This window comes from Poecile atricapillus, chromosome 2 (assembly GCF_030490865.1).
Source record: "Poecile atricapillus isolate bPoeAtr1 chromosome 2, bPoeAtr1.hap1, whole genome shotgun sequence".
Classification (NCBI taxonomy): Eukaryota; Metazoa; Chordata; class Aves; order Passeriformes; family Paridae; genus Poecile; species Poecile atricapillus.
In genome coordinates, this window is record NC_081250.1 from 145,930,816 (window position 1) to 145,953,448 (window position 22,633).

General features: G+C 39.2%; 1 protein-coding gene across 1 annotated transcript in view; it reads left to right on the top strand.

Moving 5' to 3' along the window:
• The window catches only part of TG (thyroglobulin), a 146,078-nt gene extending 123,719 nt beyond the window's left edge, over nucleotides 1–22,359 (top strand). Inside the window, exons 44-48 of the mRNA XM_058833014.1 lie at nucleotides 1,329–1,510; nucleotides 5,303–5,407; nucleotides 16,331–16,471; nucleotides 17,238–17,428; nucleotides 22,040–22,359. Of these exons, the coding sequence (XP_058688997.1) occupies nucleotides 1,329–1,510; nucleotides 5,303–5,407; nucleotides 16,331–16,471; nucleotides 17,238–17,428; nucleotides 22,040–22,137 (717 nt within the window). The 3' untranslated portion in view covers nucleotides 22,138–22,359. The remainder of the gene's footprint in view (nucleotides 1–1,328; nucleotides 1,511–5,302; nucleotides 5,408–16,330; nucleotides 16,472–17,237; nucleotides 17,429–22,039) is intronic.
• Nucleotides 22,360–22,633: the final 274 nt, after the last annotated feature.

Below are 22,633 nucleotides of genomic sequence, written 5' to 3' on the forward strand. Positions count from 1 at the left end.
TGCTTGGTAGAGTTTTCAAATCTCTTAAAGTCACTTATTCAAGATGCACAGAGTGTTAGAATACTAAGGACAAACCTCAGCCTCAGCACATGGGAACTTATTTTCCATCTTTCATTTCTGTGAATCTACTGAAAAGTTATTATTCCATCTGTACTTTCTGTATAAGGTTGTGGAAAGATCTTCTAGCAGCATGATGAAAACCAGCTGTGGGCCATCGAAATAACACATTAAGTAAAGCATCTACAGTAACTAAACTGGGCAGACACTGGCCTAGTTTGCATCAGAATGACTGCCCAAAATAATAGAGGTGGTTTGTTAGATCTTTTTCTCTGGAGCTCTTACCCAAGTTTCAAGCAATATGCACCTGTATAGTGTCCTCTTAGAAAGGACTTGATGCATAAGAAAGTTCAGGGTAGATTTTTATTTTTTTTTCATGAAGTAGTTTTGTTTCTGAAATGGAATTTTTAAAAAAAAAACAACTGTAAAGTTTCAACTGATAACATAGAAAACTTCCTCAAGGAACGATGTGTTGAAAAATTCCAGCAGTCTTTAGGTTTGGTAAAAATATGTTTGGGTTCACAGTTTGGAGTAGAAGATGGTCCCTGTGACATGGGCACTTTGCTCTGGGGAACGTGCCTTTATGTTAGGAAAGGTTTCAGATCTCAGGAAAAAGGGCATTTCCTTGTTGGTTTCTCTGAAAGGCCCCAGGGGTTATGAAGTTTGAAGATCATGGCTCTTTCCTGCATTGGGATTTGGAGGAATGAATATCTTCCAGGTCTAAGGCAGATATTATTCCAGAAGGGACCTAAATACAGAACTTGGAGCAGTCATGTTCCTTTGTAGGTGTTCCCAGAAGAGGCAGTGACATAGCCATGAAATGGTCTATACAGCATGTTTGCTTTCTGGGATTTTCAAAGGAAAAGAACAATAACTCCCTCTTTCCCCTCTAGTTTTATTCATGGAGATCATCAGAATGACAGCACTGGACACACATGCAGTGGAGGACTGTTCCTGGAAACCCCTTCTGTGAGAGCCAGCAGGATTTCTGTACTATCAGAGATCCATCAGCACAGTTTGGTACCTATGATTTGGATCTACTAGATCAGGGGCTCTGCACTATAGTGTGTCCAGAGGAAGCCAGTATTTCTCATTGGTGACAGCATTGGGAAAGCAAAAGTAGGACTGTACCCTACTCAATCCCATAGGAATTAGAGATCACAGCAGAGAGGACTTGTTCCAGCAGAGGGAGATCTGAGCCTACATTGTTCCACTAAAAAAATTATCATTTGGTTTTGTTTCTGAATTCCATGTATGCACTTTTTTCTCAGAAATTTGAAGAAAGTCAAGGAAGAGCCAACAGCAAAACAGCCTTTTATCAGGCTCTGCAAAATTCTCTAGGAGGAGAAGAGTCCAATTCATTCATTGAAGATGCAGCTACGTGGTATTACTCCCTGGAACACTCAACTGATGATTATTCATCCTTTTCCAGGGCGTTGGAAAACGCCACCCGGTAAGAAAGTCATCCTCCTACAGCTGTGTGATTGGAGTTGAGCAAGGTTTGTTTTGCTTATCTAAAGTGTGCATTTATATTCTGAAAAACTTGAGAAATTCTTATGCAAATGAACAGAAAATGGGGAATATGGTTTCATTTTCTCTGAGGTTTCTAATTGCATTGGAAAACAAAAATTGAATTGATTTTTATGCCTTGTGAGAAGTTTGACGAGTCTTTCTAGAACTGGATATTGAGTTCAGGCTACTAATGCTTCTTTTTGCATTTTCATGTCACAGTTGTCTGTGTTGCTTGCACACCGTGCATCAACAGTTTCTTGAGTTGTCTCATCCCTGTGACAGTAGAATTAATAGTCTGCCTTCTATTCCCAGTCCCCTAATTACACAGTCAGATACTTTTTCTTGGTGGTCAGATTTGAAAACTTTGATTTCAGCAATTAAATTTTTTTTTTTTTTTATTTTGAAGCCTGCAAAATACATTTATTCACAATGTCAGCCATGACTTGAAGCCATTTCCTCTTGCTTGTTAATTCAGAGAAGAAACTAATCCTCACCTCACTACAACCTCCTTTCAGGCAGTTGTAAAGAGCAACAAAGTTCCCCCTGAGCTTTTTTTTCTCCAGGCTGAACACCCCCAGCTCCTTCAGAGGCTCCTCATCAGACTGTGTTCCAGAACCTTCCCTACTCCATTGCCCTGTCTGGACAGGTCCAGCACCTCCTGCATGTCAGCAGAGGAATGAGCAACTTGCCTCCACTGAATGCATTCCCATCCTCTGCATTGAAACACTGCATGGACCTTTAGGAGGTGGAAGTTGAAAAATTCCTGTTTTCTACCTCTGAGCAAATTCAGGGACTGAATGTTTAAGTGGAACAGATTTTCCAGAAAATAACCAAAAAACTATTCCCCTATTCCTGTCTCTGCTTTATGAGCAGATTAATTGTGAAAACTCTTTACTTTTCTAATGTGATACAGCTTATAAACCGGTAACTTGAATCCTAATGAGCCTGTCTAAGATGTTCCACCTGTGTCCCGAGCTGAGACATCATAGCTACAGGTTCTTGGTATCTGCACTCTCAGTGTTCTTGTTCCCACTGTGAGCCTCTCCACAACACCTCAGAGACAGGGTTTTCCTTTTATTCCTCTATCAGGGCTGCAGAGCATTGCTCTGGGAAAGCCTTAGGGAGCAGGAGATGAACAGGAGCCAAGATTCTCTTGGAACATCTGACTCAAAAAGTGGACAGTAGTTTCTGGGTGGTCCAGGTGTGCTGGTGCAGTGAGGTCATGGAAGAAACAAGCCAGAGGGTTGTGGGCTGAGCTTTGTGCCATTTATCAACTCGCACATCTTGCCACATTTGTCCTCCTCTGTAGCCTGTCCCAGGGATGGGCCTCCCATCACCATGACATCTGGGGCCATTGCCTGCAGTAGAAGAACTGTGATTCGCGGGCATCAAAGCCAGAACTTGTCTTCAGTCTCCTTCCATCAACTCTGTTACCCCTGGGGGGTAATTCTTTAGATCAGTGAGGTTTTAAGCCACAATAAACTACTGTAGGACTTAACATTTTAACCATTCTTTCTACCCAGAGATCCCTCTATAAGGAAGGAGCTGTTACAACACAGGGCTGTCACATTTGATCACTGGCATCCAGCCCAGGACTCAGTGTGGTGCAAACACTGACTTTTGAAAAGCTGTAAGAGCTGGCACTCCACATTTCCAGCAGGAATGGGATACACCAGCAGCTCCTCAGGCTCAGCAGCTCCTGGATGTAGGCGTTACCTGCTCTTTTATGAGATGGGGAAAATACCTTGGCCAAGGGAAGAAGTGGCCAGCTTATTCCTGGCAAAGGAAAAGGATGAGTAGTGAGACCAAGGCATCTGCTAATACTTTGCTTCAAACACTCTGGAAATTACTCCAACAGCAGAAAGTGAGGTGAAACAGTAGGTACAGAATGAGAGTCACCTATATCAGTATCACATACATGGTAAAGAAAACAGGGGATTGGTTCTGGGGTTTTTTTTGATGTTTGGTTGGTTGGTTTGGTTTTGGGATTTTTCTTGTTAGTTTTGTTTCTTTTTAACAAAAAACTTACTACCAGCATAGATGTGTAAGCCAATAAAAGTTTTTTGTCAGGAATTTACTGCTAAAGTTTTAACAGGATTACCAAGTGTGATAAAGCAACATAAGTGGTTGCTATAAACTACATACATTGTGCATATTTTGTGGTTTTAAAATAATTCTACTTCTAAATTTGTTTTAGATGCAATTTTCTGGTATTTTTTTCCCAAGTGTAAAATTAGTTTAATTTTCTTTTCCTTTCTTTTTTTTTTTTTTTTTTTTTTTTTTTTAAACCTGGTATTTCATGGCTGTAAGAGACAGCTGTTTCATTTTTGTGGTTACTATGTATTTAAGTTTTTTTCTACTTCCTCAGAAGAGCTGACTTTTACCCCCACCCCCTCCCCTAGTGCCAACTGAGAATCCATTTTAAATGGTGAAATGTATCTCAAAGCATTTCTTGAGAGTTATTGCTCTCCCCAGACTCCCTAGTTTTCAATGACCATCTGCTCCTCTAAAGCCCCATGCTGGTAGGCATGTGAAGAGCAGTAATTTTTGTTTCATTTGGGTGTTGTCAACCATAACTGTCAAAGAGCCCTGTGGTCAGTCAGCCCAAAACTTGTGGTCTCACAGATGAGCTTAAAATAAACTCTGCTGAACCAAGATAGCTACCCAAACAGTGTCTTTCATAACCATTCCAGTTAAAAATAGCAACGTGCTTTTATGCTTCTCTGACACTGTTCGTTCTTGCACCAGTCTTTTTTTCTTTTTCAACCTTCCAAGTCTGAAGGAGAAGCTGCTGTTTCAGATTCACTAAACTGAGAATTGAAACCTCCCACTTCCTCAGCAGATATCTTTGTGTGCACTCATCTAGGTAAAGGTAGATAAACGCCCAAAGCATGGGCTGAGTCCTCAGGCACAGGAGGGATGGGGAGTGGTGATCCATGTGTAAATAACATTGCCTTGAGGAATCACAGTGAGATAAATTGCACTGAGGTCTCCTCTCTTCTCTTGAACTGCTTGTGCTTCTTTCAGCTACTGCTTACCCCACATTCCAACCCCACCTCTCGGGGCAAGGGAAAGGTAGGAAGGTTTGGACACATTTGCTTGACTTGTACCTTTTAGACCTGGTGTTAAATTGATCATTTGACTTTCTCATTGCACTCTTATTGGTTAATCTTTCTCTCCCAGATATATTGCACCAGAAATTCCATATTGATGAGCCCTGCAGGTTACCTTCAAAAGTGGTCTCTTACCTCTTCCAGCTCTGGAAACTCTACAGAAATCCCACAGATACAAATTCAGAAATTATATTATTGATCCTTAACCCAGGAAATATATAAGACCTCTTATTAGATGCCCTGACAACCTAGTGGTGCCAGAAAGAACTTTAACCTATTATAAGCATGAGCCCTTATAAACTAGACTAAAATGGGATTGTTTTGTTTTGTTTTGTTTTGTTTTTTGCCAGGATATATTTTATGTGTCAGATCTGGTTGTTTTGTTCTATCATTGTTCAACACTCCATCAAGCAGCACTTCTAGTGAACTCTAAGTAGTACTAGTCTTGTAGAGGATGAATGTGCTTTCCTTCAGTTGATTTGAAGACAGACGTATGAGCTGGTTTGGAAAATTAGAAATAGAAAACTATCGAGATAGAGAGAGGTCTGTTGCTTGTGGGGGTTCTTCCCTTTTTTCCTTTATGCAACTGTGTCTGCTCTCTGCTCCTCCTTTTTTATCAGTGACCAGTTTATCACGTGTCCCATCATAAACATGGCGAGTCACTGGGCTGCCTCTCGAGGAAATGTCTTCATGTACCACGTACCTGAGAGCTCCTCACAGAGCAGGTAAGGAGATGGATTTTATTATGTTTCTTAGATTTAGAGTTTGTAAAACCAGGCAGACTGCTTGGGCGTGCTGTGGAGTAAATTAATAGATGTAAGTACATCAAATAAACAGTTTAGATGAGCAAAGGAGGGATTGGTCTCTAATAAATTCTCTAACTATACAGTAATGCTTTTTCTGAACTGAAGCACTTCCATTAGATGTCTAAACTGAGTTTCCCCTTTCCAACTTACCTACCTTGACCAGGTCTAAAGTCACCTTTCAGATTTCTACTCTGCATCTGATAAACCTCCCACAAAGAGTCAGAATGTGGTCCAAGTCATCAGGAGTCCACAGCTCTCAAGATAAATGGGGTATCATTTTCTAATTACTCAACATTAATTCAACACTGCCCTTTTTTGAGGTCAGTGCAGTTGTACCCTTGTTGTACTGCCTGGCCTTCAGTGTTGATGAGCTCAGGGATTTATTCCTTCCTGCTCCAACATGTGACTGATGCTCTACCAACAGACTGTCCCATGGGAAGGAAGATATTTTTGCACACAAGCATTGGTGGACTCAGGCTCTGTGTCATCCTTCATTTTAGAAGTTTACTTGAAAGATTATCAGCAGGAAAAGCTGCATTATATTTTAGGTAGAAAGCCCTAAGTGGCTGTGGGAGATGTGATGTTTTGTTAGGCACAGAACAACCTGGTAGGCAGAGGCCTTTAAGGTGACATTCCCTGGCTTTATTTTAGACCCAGCCCTTGGCAGAAGTCAGGAAGAGGTGCTGATGTTTGCAGTGGGCAGCACTTTGGGCTGCCCTGTGAGTGGCTCCTGCTCTCAAAGGCATAGTGACCAGAAACTGCAGCGACAGTCCCCGTTCTGTTCCTGAATCCACACACCAGGGCAGGAGAGCACACGATGTGCTTATCCTCACACTGTTTCCTTATGAGGAGGCTGTGCTTGTTCCCTGCCCCCTGGACTGCCCCTCACTGCTCTCCAGGAAGGCTTTTTGAGACCTTTCCTGGTTCTCAGGCATCCTCCAAAAGGGCTCAGGGGAGGGATGGTGGGCTCCTATGGGCACCATTTGATCCTGTGAAGTTCCCTGCAAACCGCATGGGTTTTTTCCCTTCCTGATAGCATAGTGAAAAAGCATTTGAAAGAAGCCAGCTCAGATCTAGGTTACAGATGAAGGCCATTATGCAGTGGTAACACAGGCTTGCTTTCTTTTTAACTGCGAAGTTAATCCCCAGGGAGCCGTTATTTCTCTGGCAGCTCCAGCGGGAATGTTCACAGTGTTCCATTTGGCTACTGATAGGCCCAGATAAGTGATTTTTACAAGGCTCCAAACAGGGCTGAGCTATGGTATGCCAAAAATCCAGCTGCACAAAAAGAAAAGACGTGTTCTCAAATGAGCTAGCAAGTTTTCTCTTGCTTTGGAGAATGATAGTGACCCAGCCATCTATGATTAGATCTTATTTGTAGGTAGATTAAATAGTACTTATACAGCTTAGACTCACTGGCTTTGAGGCAGTGATTTTGAAGTGATAAGAATTTTCTCTTCTCTCAAGCCCTATTTAAAATGTCTGTTGTGCTCATGTTGTTTAGCTTTCCTCACGCTCTTCTGTGCAGCAATAGTTTACATAGCATGTAGCTACACTTTTTAATCATATTTATGTTGACACCAGTATTCTAGGCTAATTACTTTAACTTTAGTGCAAAAATTATTGGTTTGCTTTTTCATAACTCTCTTTAAAAAAACAAACAAAGCCAGAACGTCGTCTGAAACATATTCCTACAGGAATATGAGGCAAAGGCTCAATTGCCTTAAGTCAAGCCACTTGCAAGGAGAAATGACCCAACTTGGTATGCTGCATGATATTCTTACTCATTTCGTCTTTACTTATCCTTAGGTGCCATTCAAATAAATGCTGTTTAAATTGAAAAGCAAGCACTTCAACAGAAATTGCAGAATTCATCTTGTCTGTGTATGAGATGATCTCACTCTCATGTTGGTACTACAACGTGTCTATTTATGAAGCGATACCCTCATTTTCCCAAGGGACCCCACACTAGGTTTTCTACTGAATACACTGCAAGTATTTTGTTTAAATATTGTCATTCATTCATTCATTCATTCATTCATTCATTCATTCATTCATTCATTCATTCCTAAATTAATCTTCCTTTATTCATCCCTCTTTGCCATCTCATCCTCCTTGGAGTGTTCCCCCCTCCAGTGTAGGTGCATCTTAGCCTCACTCATGCCAGTGCTGTGATGCTGTTGAGGGAAGGAGCTTCAAACAGGAGAGTGATTTTGCCTCCTAAAAATGGAAAACCATCAAGAATCTGGAACCAACAAACAATTCTTGGGAATATTACTGGTGATTTGTATTACCAGACAGATGACAGTGAAACAGCCTTCAGGCAGAATATATAAACTAATCTTGGGGAAAGATCTGGTAACCATGTCCCCAGCTTCTGAGGGACTTCTGTAACCACTGGAACCGAGTCCTGACTGTTCTCCAATTCTCTGAAAACTGTGACACCTAGGAGGAGGAGCAGAAGCATAAATTCTCCCAAATAACCTACAGCTTAGGCTGGAAGGCAGGACTTGTGGGCATAAACTTGCTCAGAAGTAGTGAGAATTGAACCCTGCAAACATTCTGTTAAAAGCCTGAATAGAAAAACCCTGTTACAGCCATTTCTTTGTGTTAATGAATGCAACATCTGAAGTATGATATGCACACAGTAGTCATGTAGTGTATTCTGTGAGTGCATACACTAAATCAGAACCCACTCGTGCTTTGTAGCTGGAGAAAAGCCTCATTAGACATTCCTGATCACTCACAGGCTTTTGATAGAATACCATGTAATATAATATATATATTATATCTATATTATTAATATAATTATTGCATTTATATTGATAAATTAAATTTAATATATTAATATTAATATAATTATATTATATAGAATAATTTTATCTCAACCAGTTTTCTGAGATAAACCTTCACTTGTAAAAATGTGATTTTTTTATTATATTATGTCTGTAGGGTAACATAAAGGATAAAATAATGAAGATTCTTTACTTTGGTGTCTAAATTGTTCCTAGGAAGTCAGTTTACACAGGAGATGGACATTTTCTCTTTGTGTTTGCCATCTATATCATAAAGATGATAATATAATTATAGATAGTCTATAATACTTGCTAAAGGCTACTTCACAGGAGTATTGGAAAGAGTACATTAAAATAATGTTCAGATAACTACAAGAATGGAAGACTATTTACTCTTGGACAAAATATGCTCTCTGGGGAAATAGCCATTCACTAATTTAGATAAGGCACTGTATAGCAACACATTTCTCAATTTCTATTTTGTCACCTCTCTCCTACTTTATGTGTCTTCCAAAATGCGTAACAGAATGGACAGTTAAAATGCAGGGATAAAAAGAATACTGGCATTTCCTCTTGTTTCACTTAATAACTAACAGCAAGATAAACAAGAGGGAGGGAGAAGTCAGCTAGTAAAGACAGACTCAGCCACAATGCAAAGTAGGCAAAAAATTATTAAACAGGGAGGAATTTTTGCCAGTAAAAGTCAATTAGTCAAAATTTGGCACTCAGCTGGGTGTTTCTAAAATGTATACACACACAAACATTCAGGTTTGCATAGATACAGTGGTACACTTAAAAAGCCTGCTCTAAGTAGATGTCTATGGCATATGTGGAAAATCATATAAAACCATGAACTGACAGTTTTTGTATAGATGAATCGATCTTGCAGAGAGCAAAATAATATCTCCTTCCATGTGGTAGCATTCTCCTGAGCTTGGCATTACACAATGTCTGCTTTAGTCTTCAGTTCCCATTTGAACGAGGAGCCAACTCCCACATTAATAATATGTGGTAAAAATATATACATGACCCAGCTGCCATTTTCTCACTCTCTCTTTGAGAACACTTAGGCCTTGGAGTAAACATTCATTCTAAACAATGCAGGAGGAATGTGACTGCTCAGCACTGCCTAGGATTAGTGGGGAGGACTGGAGGACAGCTTTAGGTATGGTAAAGAAATGTGTGATAAGAGAAGTCTATTTTGACAAGGATGATATTATTAACTGTACAAAGATTTGCCTTGTAAACCCTTCAAGAGGTTTCTGGGTGAGTTTTGCATATTATATTGAAGAGGCACTGCTTGCCATGCCAGCACAGTTTCCAAGTCAATTGTGGTGCCAAATGTTCTGTCTTAAAGATGGTGGTGAAAATTCAGTGCTCTGCACACTGAGGGGGGCTGATCAGCAGCAGCAGAATGGAAAAGCATCAAACTGAGACTTAATGAGGCTTGATCTTCTAGTCATTAGCATGACCACAATAATCATCATAAAAACTTTTCTTAATTTTGCATGGGACAGATTCACCCAAGGTTAATGAGCTGCTGTGTTTTTTGGGTCATTTTGATTTGGGCTGTCTTTACCTCCTGACTATGCTACATTGGTGTGATTTGTTAAAAGGCTGCTGTGTGCCAAGGCTCACATAGTTGGCTGGGTTTTGGTGACGCCTCCTAAGATTCCTGTAACTGAAGGCGAGAGCTCCTGACTGATAAAACAAAAAATGTTTGTGTATAATCCCATTCAACTATGTGAAGTATTCTTGGTTTCTATTTATTATGGATACTGCAGGAATTCTGCCTATGCTTAATATCTCTTTAATTAAAGCAGATTTTTCTATTCTTTTAATTTAACAACAATTATATCATATTCCTGTCCTTTAATGCATCAACCACTTGCTGTCCACTTGATGCTCTCCTCCTGCCTGTAGCTGTAACTCCATGAGTACCAGCACCCCACAGGCTGGGGACACAGTCTAAACTGGGTGCTATGCAGGCAGACAGGAGGTTGCCTCTGGGCTTCAAATAAATGATCTAAAAACAGAAGGCAAATAAATTACCAGGTGGGTAATGACAAGGTGCATGTTGCTCCATAGCTGGGCAAACACCACAATTGCCTTAGTCCACTTGCTGCAACATCTTTTCATTGTGCTCCGTATCCCAGTCTCTGCTCCCAGTCATCTCCTAAAAGTTGTTTTGGAAGTGCCTCTCATTCCTTTGGCCTTATCCATTGCTTTGTGCCAGCTGCAGCTATGAAAACACTGTCCCACTGATACAGCCACGTTATTATGTTTTCAACTCTTTGCAAAGTTTCTCTGCTTCTAAAGGCTTGGGGTCTGGACAATTGTTTTACTTCCCGTGAAATAGTTTAGAGGCCTTTGTAATTTTATAGATTTTCCAGATCTTGTAAATTAGCAATAAATATGCAAAGGCAAAGTAGCCAGTTCAAAAAAAGCAGAAAACATCTTTAAATGAGCCAAAATTCAGCTGAAATACTCAGGAAAGGACAAAGCAATTTTGGAGCTACATGTGCTGCACTGGCAGTTCCCAGCAAATGTAATCTACAAGATAGGCACAAAGTCAATGCATATTGAGCACCATGTTTTCCTTGGTGCTCTGGGGTCTTTGGATGTACACAGCACCTTTTTCTGGAAATTCATCCATTCATTCAGCTTAGGAGTAGTCGTACTGAACACACACATAAACTTCTGTCTCTCAAAAGTCAACCAAGTGTCAGCATGCCTATTAGTAGATCTTAAATACCGTAATTCCCTGACTGATTTGTGTAATCTGTGTTCTTTAGGAGTTCTGACAAGTTGATAAAAGTGCTTTCTTCATTCCTGCCTTAAGATTGCTCACTTTTTTTTAGTTAGTGGGAGCTTTCAGGCTCTTGAATTTACTATCTGCTATTTCAGTTTTATTTTCTTTAATTGGCACAGCTATAATGCAAAGTGGAACACTGTGTGTGTTGGGAGTAGTTCAAGTGGAAAAGACACAGCAAACTCTAGAATACTTTTGCAAGTCACATGAATCTATAGGGCTTTTTTTGGTAGAAAGGTGGATAAACTTGGCAGTTTAATCCTGTTAGGAGTTAAGCTTTTTCCATATGTCCTGATTTTCCTGAAAAGAAGAAAGCAAAATGCTCATCTGTTTTTCACATCCTTTCCCCCATTTGTTTGGCAGAAGTTCATAATGAGAGGAGACACAATGAGCCAAATACATCCCTAGAACTGCAGAGGTCACACCAGGCCTCACATTGGCTCACTGAATTTCTATAAATATCCAGCTGTTCTTTGATTATTTTTTTTTCTCCCTGCAATCACATACTATTTCCTTTCATAAAATGTGTGGCTGTATATAATTTTTTAAATTATTTTTACTTGGCATACAAATGAACATTTCAGTTCAGACAAAGTGCAGGCTTGGTAGGCTGCTCCTCTCCCAAGACATGGATGGGACAATGGCTGTTCAGGATACTGGATATGCAAATATACTCTGGAAAAATCTGCTGGTATTAATGTGAAGATAATACAGATGCATGCAAATTGGCACATTTAATATTTGCAATAATTCTTACCAAAAATAATTTTAAATCCATTTACTGAAAATAAACACAGGATAGGGGCAGAAGAGCACACAGGCAGTAGCACATTTTGAGCAAATCATATTCTCTTCTCCTGGGACAGAGTTGTTATGAAATCCTATTTCAACTCAAATCAGCAGGAGATTTATGAGCAACCTGTGAGTCTGGGTTTCACCTGTGCTGTTCAACTCACTCAGCATGTAAATAACCTGTTCTCAGCAAAGCCAAGTGACACTGAAGAGGTGGAGACTTTTACTTTCCCAGTGATAGACACATCCTTGCCAATGGGATACTGAACAGGGACTTGATGTGAGGCTGGGAACTCAAAGCCATGATCTCTTCTCTAACACAAAATCTTTCACAGAATTGCTAGAATGAGCAGTTATTCTCACAGAAGTTTACATTAAAGGATAAATGGTTTTCTTATCTCACCAATCTATCACAGATTGCCAACATCTGTTTCATTTGGTGGCTGACATGGATTTGAGTACATTTCTTCTGCATTTCTCAGATGATCACTGATAATTCTGGCTGAACTCTAGCTAGTTATATTTATCTTGTTATTTTAAAATTTAAATGATTGATTAGCAGTGGGAAGTTTAGTGTTTTTGTATCATATAAGATATCATTAGACTTTTGAGCAAATTTACATTGGCTTCTGTCTGTGTGTGGAGGTTTAAAAAAGAACCAAAAACTACATTAAGACAACTAAGAATAGAAACTGTGACTCAAAATGCTTTGAGATTAATTGATATTAGCTGGAAAGGAGAGTAAGGACTATTTTTAAATGAAAGGAAAAGGAGAAATATTAGGCTAGAGTAAGTCATTAATCATCAAAATGAGTTTCTGGTATGAAGTAATTAGCCAGACCTAGAACAAGGACAAGGTTCCAAATGAGATCTATGTCCTAGTTTATAATGGATCGCACTGCAAGGTCCCTGCAGCCCCAGCTCAGAGTTGTGCATTCAGTCCTAACATAGCATGGTAGTCTGCCAGATCATATTCTTCTGTTCTGACTGCCCTGATTATGGATTGCCAGTAATGACAATTCCATTTTGCTTGAGGATTTCTGGATTGGGGTGGTGGTGGTGAGGCAGTTTGGTTTGGGGGTTTTTTGTCTGGTTTTGTTTGTTAGGTGTTGATTTGGTTTGGTTTTTTCCTTTTCTAAAAGCTTGTGATTAAAATGTTAACTTCAGCTCTTGGACATGGCAGCTTATATCTGTGCTCTGTTTGATTTGGAACCAGAATTTAAACCAAACCAACCATAACTGGGGTGGTTTTGTTCTAAAATCTGATCTATTAATCTTTTACTCTTCCCTATTGAAACTGTCCTGTTGTGTGTGAAAGTAGCCACAGCTCTGTAGGGAGAGAATTGGAGTATCTGATGGCTGAGTAATCTCTTTTTGTCTTTCCTGCTTGGAAATTTAAATGGAAAATCCATCTTAGGTTTGAGGAAAATTTTCTCACAACCTATACCTTCCCAATTAAATGTCTTGGCACTGGATAATAAAAATTCCAAGTAAATGATATTTCAATATCTTCTGTCAAATTGTTGCTTAAGAATGTCACAAAGTTTTTGATTTTACCATCTATTTTTCTGTAAACTGGACTCCAGCAGCACCTCCTTCTGAGGTGAAGCAAGAATTCCCCATGGAGAGCTCATTTTAGTGCGAACAGAGTTGTAGGATCTGTCTTCTATCTTCCCCATGGCTTAATTTACTGGTCTGCCAAATAAAAAGAGCTGTGAAACTGTTTTTAAAAATATTGACATCTTAAAAAGCAAAGCTATACAGAGAAGATCTGAAGAACCTTTGCACAAAGTACTACTCCTGTAAAGTCACCAAAGCCAAGATTTCATCCTTACACATAATTGCATTCACTGCTGCCTTTAAAATAACAGATCTGTTCCTTGAAAAGGGACTTCTGTAGAGGAAGTCAATTGCTATTTGGTTTCCTTAAAAAACCCTTTTTCCCTTGTCTCTGCAGTCCTCCCCTTTGTCAAATTATCTTCTGAAGTCCAACAGTTGTGGGGCCTTCATGTCCCCATTTAGAGCTGCTGCTGTTGAGCACATGCTTGGTGTCCTGGGAGTGCAGTTTGGAGCAGCTCAGGAAATAAAAACCTCTCTTCAGAGCTGGCAGTGCACAACAGCAAAGCTATAAATACTTATTTCTCTCTCCTTTCTTTCTCTCACTCCACTTCCAGTGAAGACAGTGTCACCTCCTGGTGTTACCTTAAGTATGCTCAGAGCTCCTACAAGACTCCAAAATCCCTGTTTGGGTATTTCTGGGCATTTTGCACATCCCTCTGGTCTGTTCTGATCCATAACATTCTAGGATTCTGTTATTCTACAATTCTGTGATTCTATAATCATGATTTTATCATTCTATGATCAGAGTTTGAGGAAGGAGACAGAAATATTCTCCTGATATTTTCCATCCTGCTGCCATCTAGGTATTTCCCAGCTGTCTTTCCTGCTCTTCTGTGCATTTATATATGTGCCTCTTTTCCCTCTAAAGCTTAGTGGGTTTTTTCTCATCCTCATGTTTGGTTTCTCATCAACCAGAAATATTGAAAGCAACCTGGGAAGTTGTAGAGTTTTGTACCACTGTGTCAAACCAAGTACAGTCACAGAAATCAAATAAATTCTCTATTTATGAGATTGCTGATTTTTTAGTCTGGGCTGTGACCTTAACATTTTTCACCCCTAGAAACGTGAAAGCTAAGAACAAGATCTCATTTGAGGGGAAAACCTTCAGTCCCAGATTAGTTGTTTTAACTTCACAGCTAAGTTCACCTCTGCTGTGCAGTCCCTAAATGAGCACATTTGTCTCTTCATTGCACCTCAGCTAATTTCATGTCCTCTAATCTAATCAAAAATTACTCTTCTTTGCCAAGAAAATTGCCTCTTTACATATATTGTACCTTTGCTGCAATACTGACACTAGAAATTGCTGTTATGTACTGGGCCAAGCAAATTATTTTTAAGGCAAAATTATTAAACTATGATCTTGCTTAATCCTTCTATAAATATTTGGGGAAGAAAAATATGCTTTAATGTTGTTTCAGTTCTACATTTTTTTGGTGAATAATCTGTGAATAATTCACTTTCCAGATGCAAAGTATTACTGAGGTATTATGATAAGACTAAGGAAAACACAACCCAAGATGTATTTCATTTAGAGGGCTATGTGCTTTTCAAAACAGAGGCTTTGGTGCCACCACTCATAAAATGTTAAGCTGTCATCTTGGTTTTAGACCACCTGCCCATAATGGTGGTGGAACACTCCTTGTTCCATTGGAGGCAGTGTCAGGATCATACCAGTGCTGCTGCATTTCATGGCCAAAGATAAAATAGTTTCAGTTGTGCTACCTTTTGACAAATGCCACTGCAGATGAAATCTTGTTGAGTGGATCTGGGATTTGTTTATTCTTGCCTCACAGACATCTGTTCCTTGTCCTAGGTCCCCTGATGCTGTCTGCTTTCATGCAGCATTAAACCAAGTCAATAAGACCTTTGTCCAAATGTGGGGATATGGAAAATGCAATGGGACCAGGCCAGAAATATCTCCTCCTGAGCTGTGGTTCAAAGCTATGTGTAGAACATAGTTTAGTTATAATTTTATTAGTAGAAGTTACTGTTTTTCTGCAGGACTTGACAATGTTGAAGTATGTAACCTTTGCAATTAGGACCTGCAAGTCTCACCTGGCCAGTCTTGTCTCTGAACTGTTGAAATATTCCTTATAACAAATTATAACTCCTACATGGAACTACACAGCAGTTGTTCTTCCTTAAATCTGATCTAGGGGATTATCTCAAGCTGTTTTGACTTGTCTTCCATATAAAACTTTGGAAGAACAGAGTGTATGAAGCAAAACCACCCAGCCGGCAGAGAAATTAGATTAAAACTATGTCTAAGAGAAATCTTTATAAACATCTCCTGTTACATCTTTTCTTATCCAGAATCCTGGCCACAATGAAGTCAATGGAAAAACTCCAGTTGCTGCTAAGAAAGGCCAGAATTCTATTCCAAGTCTGTGAAATAAGCCATAATTAACCTTCCATTGTAGCTGCCAGAATCCATGTCATCACTTACTTCCACTTTCTGAATTTAATTTTAGTGAAAATCTGTCCAAAACTTAAGAGGCATTTAAGGAATAGCTAAGTGACTTTCTCCCTCTATCACTCTCTCTTATACACCCAGTTAATTTAGAAAATATGCCCTAACACATTCCACAGTTTCCTTTTGTAACAAATGTTAAAGACCCTGCACTAAGATAATGGAAAATTCTTGTTATTGCTTGCTCTTCTTTTATGTTTTGGATTGAAAAAGTCCCTCAGCTCACCACACTCTAATTAATGGTCATTAATTATTTACAACTTGGCTTTATTCTGTGAATTAGTTTATTTCCCTTTCTTCCACAAATAAATAAATAATGGTTTTAATTATCTTTCTGTAAATATTTGGTTTAGCTCAGGTCAGGAGTTCCTGCTGGATGTTCAATATGCATTTGGTCTACCCTTTTACCCAAAGTATGAAGCACAATTTACTGAGGAAGAAAAGGGCCTTTCCTTGGAAATAATGCAGTATATCTCCAATTTCATAAACTCTGGGTAAGTGTGAGATATTTATGAATTGCTGTGACTGAGGGGATGGTGAGAATTAGAGGGAGTGCAGTCAGTACAGACCCTGCCCTCACTTATTCACTCTTCATTTCCTCTACAGTTTGTAAGTCTTGGATTTGGAGCACACTGTTGGAAAGTCATGGCCAAGTCACCAAGCAGAGCAGCCATCCAAGGTTTACAGTATGAGACTTAGCTAGGAGGAATAGACATTTTATCTCCATTGACCAGCTGCAAATTCTACTAAAGTACTTGCAGGCTTCAAAGGCCTTGGTGATGTCTCCAGAGCTTAGTTCCAGGACCCCAGTTCTGAAACCTCTTGGCTAAGAGTTCTCTTTCCCATAAGAAAAGGGAAAGCACAAGAAGATGCAGTGCACGCTTTACCAGCTGCTCTGTGAACATCGTTCTGTGCTGCTGTGCTGTGGCCATGCTCTAGAATGAGGAGTTATCTCTGGAAAACGAGTGTGGGAATGGTGGGAACAGTGACTTGATGTGCTTTTTACAGTGGCTTGGGTTGGGATTGAGGGCTGTTGAGGTGTTCATAAACCTGTGTCTATGCAGGTTCTGTGTTTCCTAGGAAGTGAACCAGACTAAAAGGTGCTGTCAGATGGGGCACTGTAAATGATTCACCAATCTGGACTGAATTTGAACCCTGCTGGTCAGAGGGACTGGATACACATTTCCCTGACCTAGCCAATGTTATCATTTTACTGTTCATGTCATTATTTTCTAATGATTATGTCTCCCTCTCCCTTAGAAATCCAAACTACCCCCACAGTTTCTCGAGAAGAATGTTGGGGATGAAGCCTGCCTGGCCTATGTATCTGTCAAGTGATGATGGCGATAACTACAAGGAATTCACAGTTTCTTTGCCGACTCTTAAAGGACTGAAAAAAGCAGACTGTTCCTTTTGGTCTGATTATATCAGAAGGCTGAAAGCATCCACAGGTGAGAAGAGTGTTTTCTGACATTAAATGAACTCTAAATTCTCTGCTAAATGTTTTTGTCTGACTGTGGTGTTGTTTTGTCACTGTGGTAAAGCACTTTTTGCAAATTAAACATCTTGCAATGCCCAGGTCATAGTTACGAATGTAACGCTAAACAAATTTACTTTATAGCAGATAATGTGTAATAAAGTTTAATTGTCCTAGAGTTTAACTAGATAGAGAAATCTTCTTGCTATGATGATAGAAGATGTGATGAAGCCATATAGAGAGCTTGCTTTTTAGAGTCATATATCTATTTACAGTGATAATATAGATTCTGGATAAACTGGAAGGATGTGTATACAGGCCTCTTTTGTCTGCTGGAAGCACCTGAGACTGTTGAGACTCCTATGGCTTAGGAGGAGCACAAATCATTTCCATCCACTGTAAAGTTGCAGCTGAGGCTTTATATCTTATTATATTATGTATAATATCTTTATATCTTATTATATTATTATATCTTAGTATATTCCTGCATGCTTTGACTTCTTACTGGGTTAGTTTCTTTGACTTTTTTTTTAGCTGTGGTGATTATGCCCCTTGCATGTCTCCTTTTATATTTGCCATAAATTTCAATGCAGCTATGAGAGCCTTTCCATTTTTTTCTTACTTCTTAGGACAGTAAAACCAGCTCTGCTTAGATTTCAATCTACTGCCTGTCCTAAATTTATTCTAGTAAATATACTCCCCTTCATATCTATGTATCTTGTAAATAAATATGGATAGCCTGAAGCAAAGCAAACAAAACCATCCCTTTTTGGCAGGCAGAGATGTTTTGAATTGTTCTTGGAGGCCTGCAAGTTTGCATGTGTTTTTTATGTCCTAAGGATTCATCTTCACAGTGAACACAGTTGAGGCTCTCTCTGCTTTGAGGACTGAATTCAGCTGTTGAATTTCTGAGAACAAAATGTACTTTCCAAGACACCAAGCTACCAAGGCTATCTGTGCCTGACACAAGACCTCAAATGGGCTCAGTCTGAAGTTTGGGTGACACAAAACTAAAATGTCTCGGAACTATCAAGCTGGTGCAAACACAGAGCATCAATTCTCACATTCAACAGACAGTCTCAATCTTTACTCATGGTGCTTCTTTCAAAGCGGAATCAAGATTTTGTTGTCAGCTTTTAATTTGTTTCCTGGTATCCTTCAATGTCTTTCAAGTTCAGAGGGGATATTCTATCTCCAGTGCCTTTGTGCTGATTGCAATATTGCTGATTTTCACATCTTTATTCTGATGTTTAAGCAGTCCTGGCAAAAACTTCCAGATCTTTTTGAACCTCATCTCACAGCACTGTGGCTGTGCAATGCCAGACTGGGCTGAAATCACAGCTCTGGTAGAATGACTGCTGACCGAGCACCACGGACAGAGACTGTTCCTAGCACCTATGGAAATTCCCCCAAAAGATGGGAAAATATCCACCAGGGCATTTTTTTTTTTTTTTTTTCTTTACATAGACAAGATTTAAAGCGATCCAAACTGGCATAGGAATGCAAAATTCATGTAAGGGTTAGTCCAATGATCTGCCTAGCTCAATGTCCTGCTCTTGTCCATGGCCATAGCCAAATACTTGAATGTTAAACAAAAAAATACAAGGAGGGAGAGGAAAATGCACTTGTAGAGATCACAAAGTTGAGTAAAATTTTTGAAAATATGCCATAAAGTGTGAAATTTATGGAGTATGTATTGTTAAGAGCGGGTTTAAAAAGTACATGCCAAAAGTGCATTTTAATCTTCAAGCAGAACTGAGTACACCCAGCTGGCTCTTAAAGCCTCAGCACCACGGCAATGCAGTTACACAGCTGATTTCTGCTAAATTCTGTATCACAGCAATATTGGCTTGACACTTTGCTTTGATAGTCATTTTTAATCTGTTCTCTGTCTTGAATACTAAACTTTCTCATACAATTTAAATAGATATCACATCAAACCCTTTTCTGCTTCAGACCCCTTAGCCTGGGAAGATAATTTATAGAGACACATCCTGTGAGTCTCTTGATAACAATCTGAACCCAGGTCCTTATGAAAAAAAGATTCATAATGTTCATCAGTTCAGTTAGGGAGAATGCATAAAACTCAGATGGTGATGGCTGAACGTCAGTTTATTTTTGAGAGGATGTTGTGCTGAAATTCGTGCCAAAGCAGTGTCAGTCCACCAGTACAAGTTGCACTGCATTGCTCCCAAAAATTAGGTTCTGCAGGAATCCTAGAATCTACAGGAATATGTTCCTGGAGTGCTGTCAGGCTGTCCTGTTGGACTCTGGCATATGATAAAAACCAGATTTGAGAGAACAATGCTGCAAACCATTTTTGGATGTTGTACCTTGTACTCTTTCCTGAGGGGGATCTATTTGTCTGTCAGCTACCCTGAGATCAAATCTAACTCCTTTCTGCCTTTCCAAAATTATAAATGTTCATGATAGAGTTCTTGGACTGTTGTTGTTGGTTGAAATTTGTGATCTCATTCCAAGTAGATGGAATTTACAAGTGTGCCAGAGAGAAGCACAGATAACGAAACATTCCTGTTTTCACATCTAAGTACAAAGGTGCACAGGATCTAGTGTGATGCAATCTCAGCCAGATGTGATGAATCCTGTTTTGTTCATCTCATCTTTTCCTTGAAATCAATTTTTTTCCAGCTTCATATACCATCTGAAATCTATAAGCAAAAACATCCCAAATATATTTCAATAAAATGGAGAAGAACTGGACAAACCAATGATTATAAAACATAACTGGGACTGGCATTTTAAAAAATTTTCTTGATCCTTTTTATACTGCCATGGGAAATGTCCTGACTTGGAAATGTCAAATTAGGGATGACTAAAGACTCAAAGCTCAATATCTCGATCCAACAGAAAACTGAGGTATTCCTTCCTGTGGTTTAAGCTAAACTTCTAAATTTCAGCTTCTGGAATAAAACCTTTCACATTAAGAATCTGAGATACCTTTTAGGTTATTCACTGCTGGGTCTAGAAGCTTTTGTTTATCTTAACTATTACCTGTAATTGCTTTCCATTTAGTAAAAAATATTGTTCAAGCTAGTGTTTCATTTTGTGATCAGACCACAATATTTAATGACAGAGCGTATCATTTGTCCCTGGCACATAACTGGAATGTATGTGGTTGTATTTGAGAGTAATTTTTAAAAATTCATTTAATAAATGCCATGATTCTTCATCATGTTTGCTGGCAGTACCATTACAAGCTATGGAGGAAACTTGGAATCTGTTTCATTGCAGATGAACTAATAATCTCTTCAAGTTTTGTTTGAGACCAGTTTGTAAAGTTGGCATTTTGGGGAGCAGTTTTCTTGGGGAATTATGGAAGTGGTGGTGCTTGAAGAGGTTTGGAATTCTCATGGTTGCATTTCAAAGACATGGTTTATATTTTGAATTATGACGGTTTCCATGGGAAACATCAAAATGAGAAACAAGAGTGGCAATTGTGGAAAAAAAGAGCTGTGAATGGCTTTTTCCAGGGAATGTGTTAATAACTTGAAATTCAGTTAGAAATTCAGCTAAAAACAGGAGGTCCAGAATGTTTATGTCTATTCAGACAGATGTCTGAATGCTCACATTCCCCTTACGTAGTGTGGTGGACTGTGTGCCTAACACAGTGAGTCCCTTTTAAGGGGCCTCTCACTGCATCCCAAACAGGTGGAGCTGGATCCAGTGAACATCTCTTGCTCCTCTAGCTGGTATCTAAACAGAACCAATCCTACAAAAATAAGTGCCTCTGTAAGCAGTCTTGCAGCTGGGGAGAAAGACATACCTTTAGTGTCTCACAGTGAAATTTTGCCTGCCCAACCCCTGCGCCTAAATTTCACCTCTTAGACATATTTTCCATGCCCAAGTTAGCCAGACTGGACTTTATCCATGTGTAGCCAAACAGGAGCCCAAACAAAGCAAGAGTGTTCAGAGTTCAGACTTGAATCAAAAGTGAGTCAGGAACATTGTGGTTAGCATTCATCTTTTATCTTCTCTTTTATTATTTATTATCTTTTATCTTCACACCTTCTTTTTGGAAATCTCAAATAGAAGATATTCCTTTAATATGAGGGGCATCTGTGCAGCAATGAGAGCACTCTGGCTATGAGACATGAAATAAAGACCCTCAGTACACTTTCTTGACATAGCTTGGTGGTGTTGAGGCAACTGCATCACTGAAATAAGGCTGAAGACCGAAATCACAGAAGGTAAAAGATAACAAAGAAAAGATCTGTTGGAGGCAGTTGCTTGGTGTTTTTTGTTTTACAGACAGACAAAAAATTAATGTTGCCCACACTTCCTATCTGGCAGGGACTTTTCAGGAGAAAATAGAAATATAAAGTCTTGCATGTGTGGAGAATAAACTGTTATGCATTCCAATGGCAGTTATTAAAGGACAATACTTAATTACAATGAGGTGATCAGCCATTACTGTAAAGCATTTTGAAAATGGATTGCCAACTGAGAAAAACAGTTTCCTGAATATTTATAGCTGGTAAAAGGTTTTTAGGTGTGATTGCGCCCTGTAGCTTGCTGCCTCAATGATACAACATCTATTTTAATCTTAATTGTATTTTCTTTCCAGGAAGTGCAAGTGGTGAAGAACCTTCTGCAGAAAACAGCTCTGGTGAAACTCCAAGTGAGAGCCAGCCCCTGAGGGATGAGGTGGCTTACAGCAGATAGGCAATCACAGGGCTGTGGCGTGGCTTTGTTACAATCCACATATCTCACACCAGATGAACAACAATTCCTTTAGTAAACTTTCTCAATAAGTAAAGTAGATCTTTCAATAAAGTAATTTTCAAGAAAGTTATATTAATTTGGCACAAAATAAGCACTACAGTTATTGTTTTAAGTCAAAAGAGAATGTAATTTGAAACAGAAATGAAATATCTATAAAAACTGCGTAACCAAATCAAATAGACTTGGTCTTTTTTTTTCTTGCAACTGCACAAATGCCAGCATATTTTAGTACCACCAGCCAGAAAAGGACATATTGAAACACTCAGAAGGCACTCATTGATGAGGCTCAGATTTGTTAAATCTCTGTCTTGTCCTTTTTCATTACTCATGCTGATAGGAGAGAGAGCCTGGTTTGGCATTCTGGAGAATACAAAAGAATTTTAAATGGGAAGGAAGAACAATATAAGAAGGGAATCAAGAGTATGCATTGAGTGTG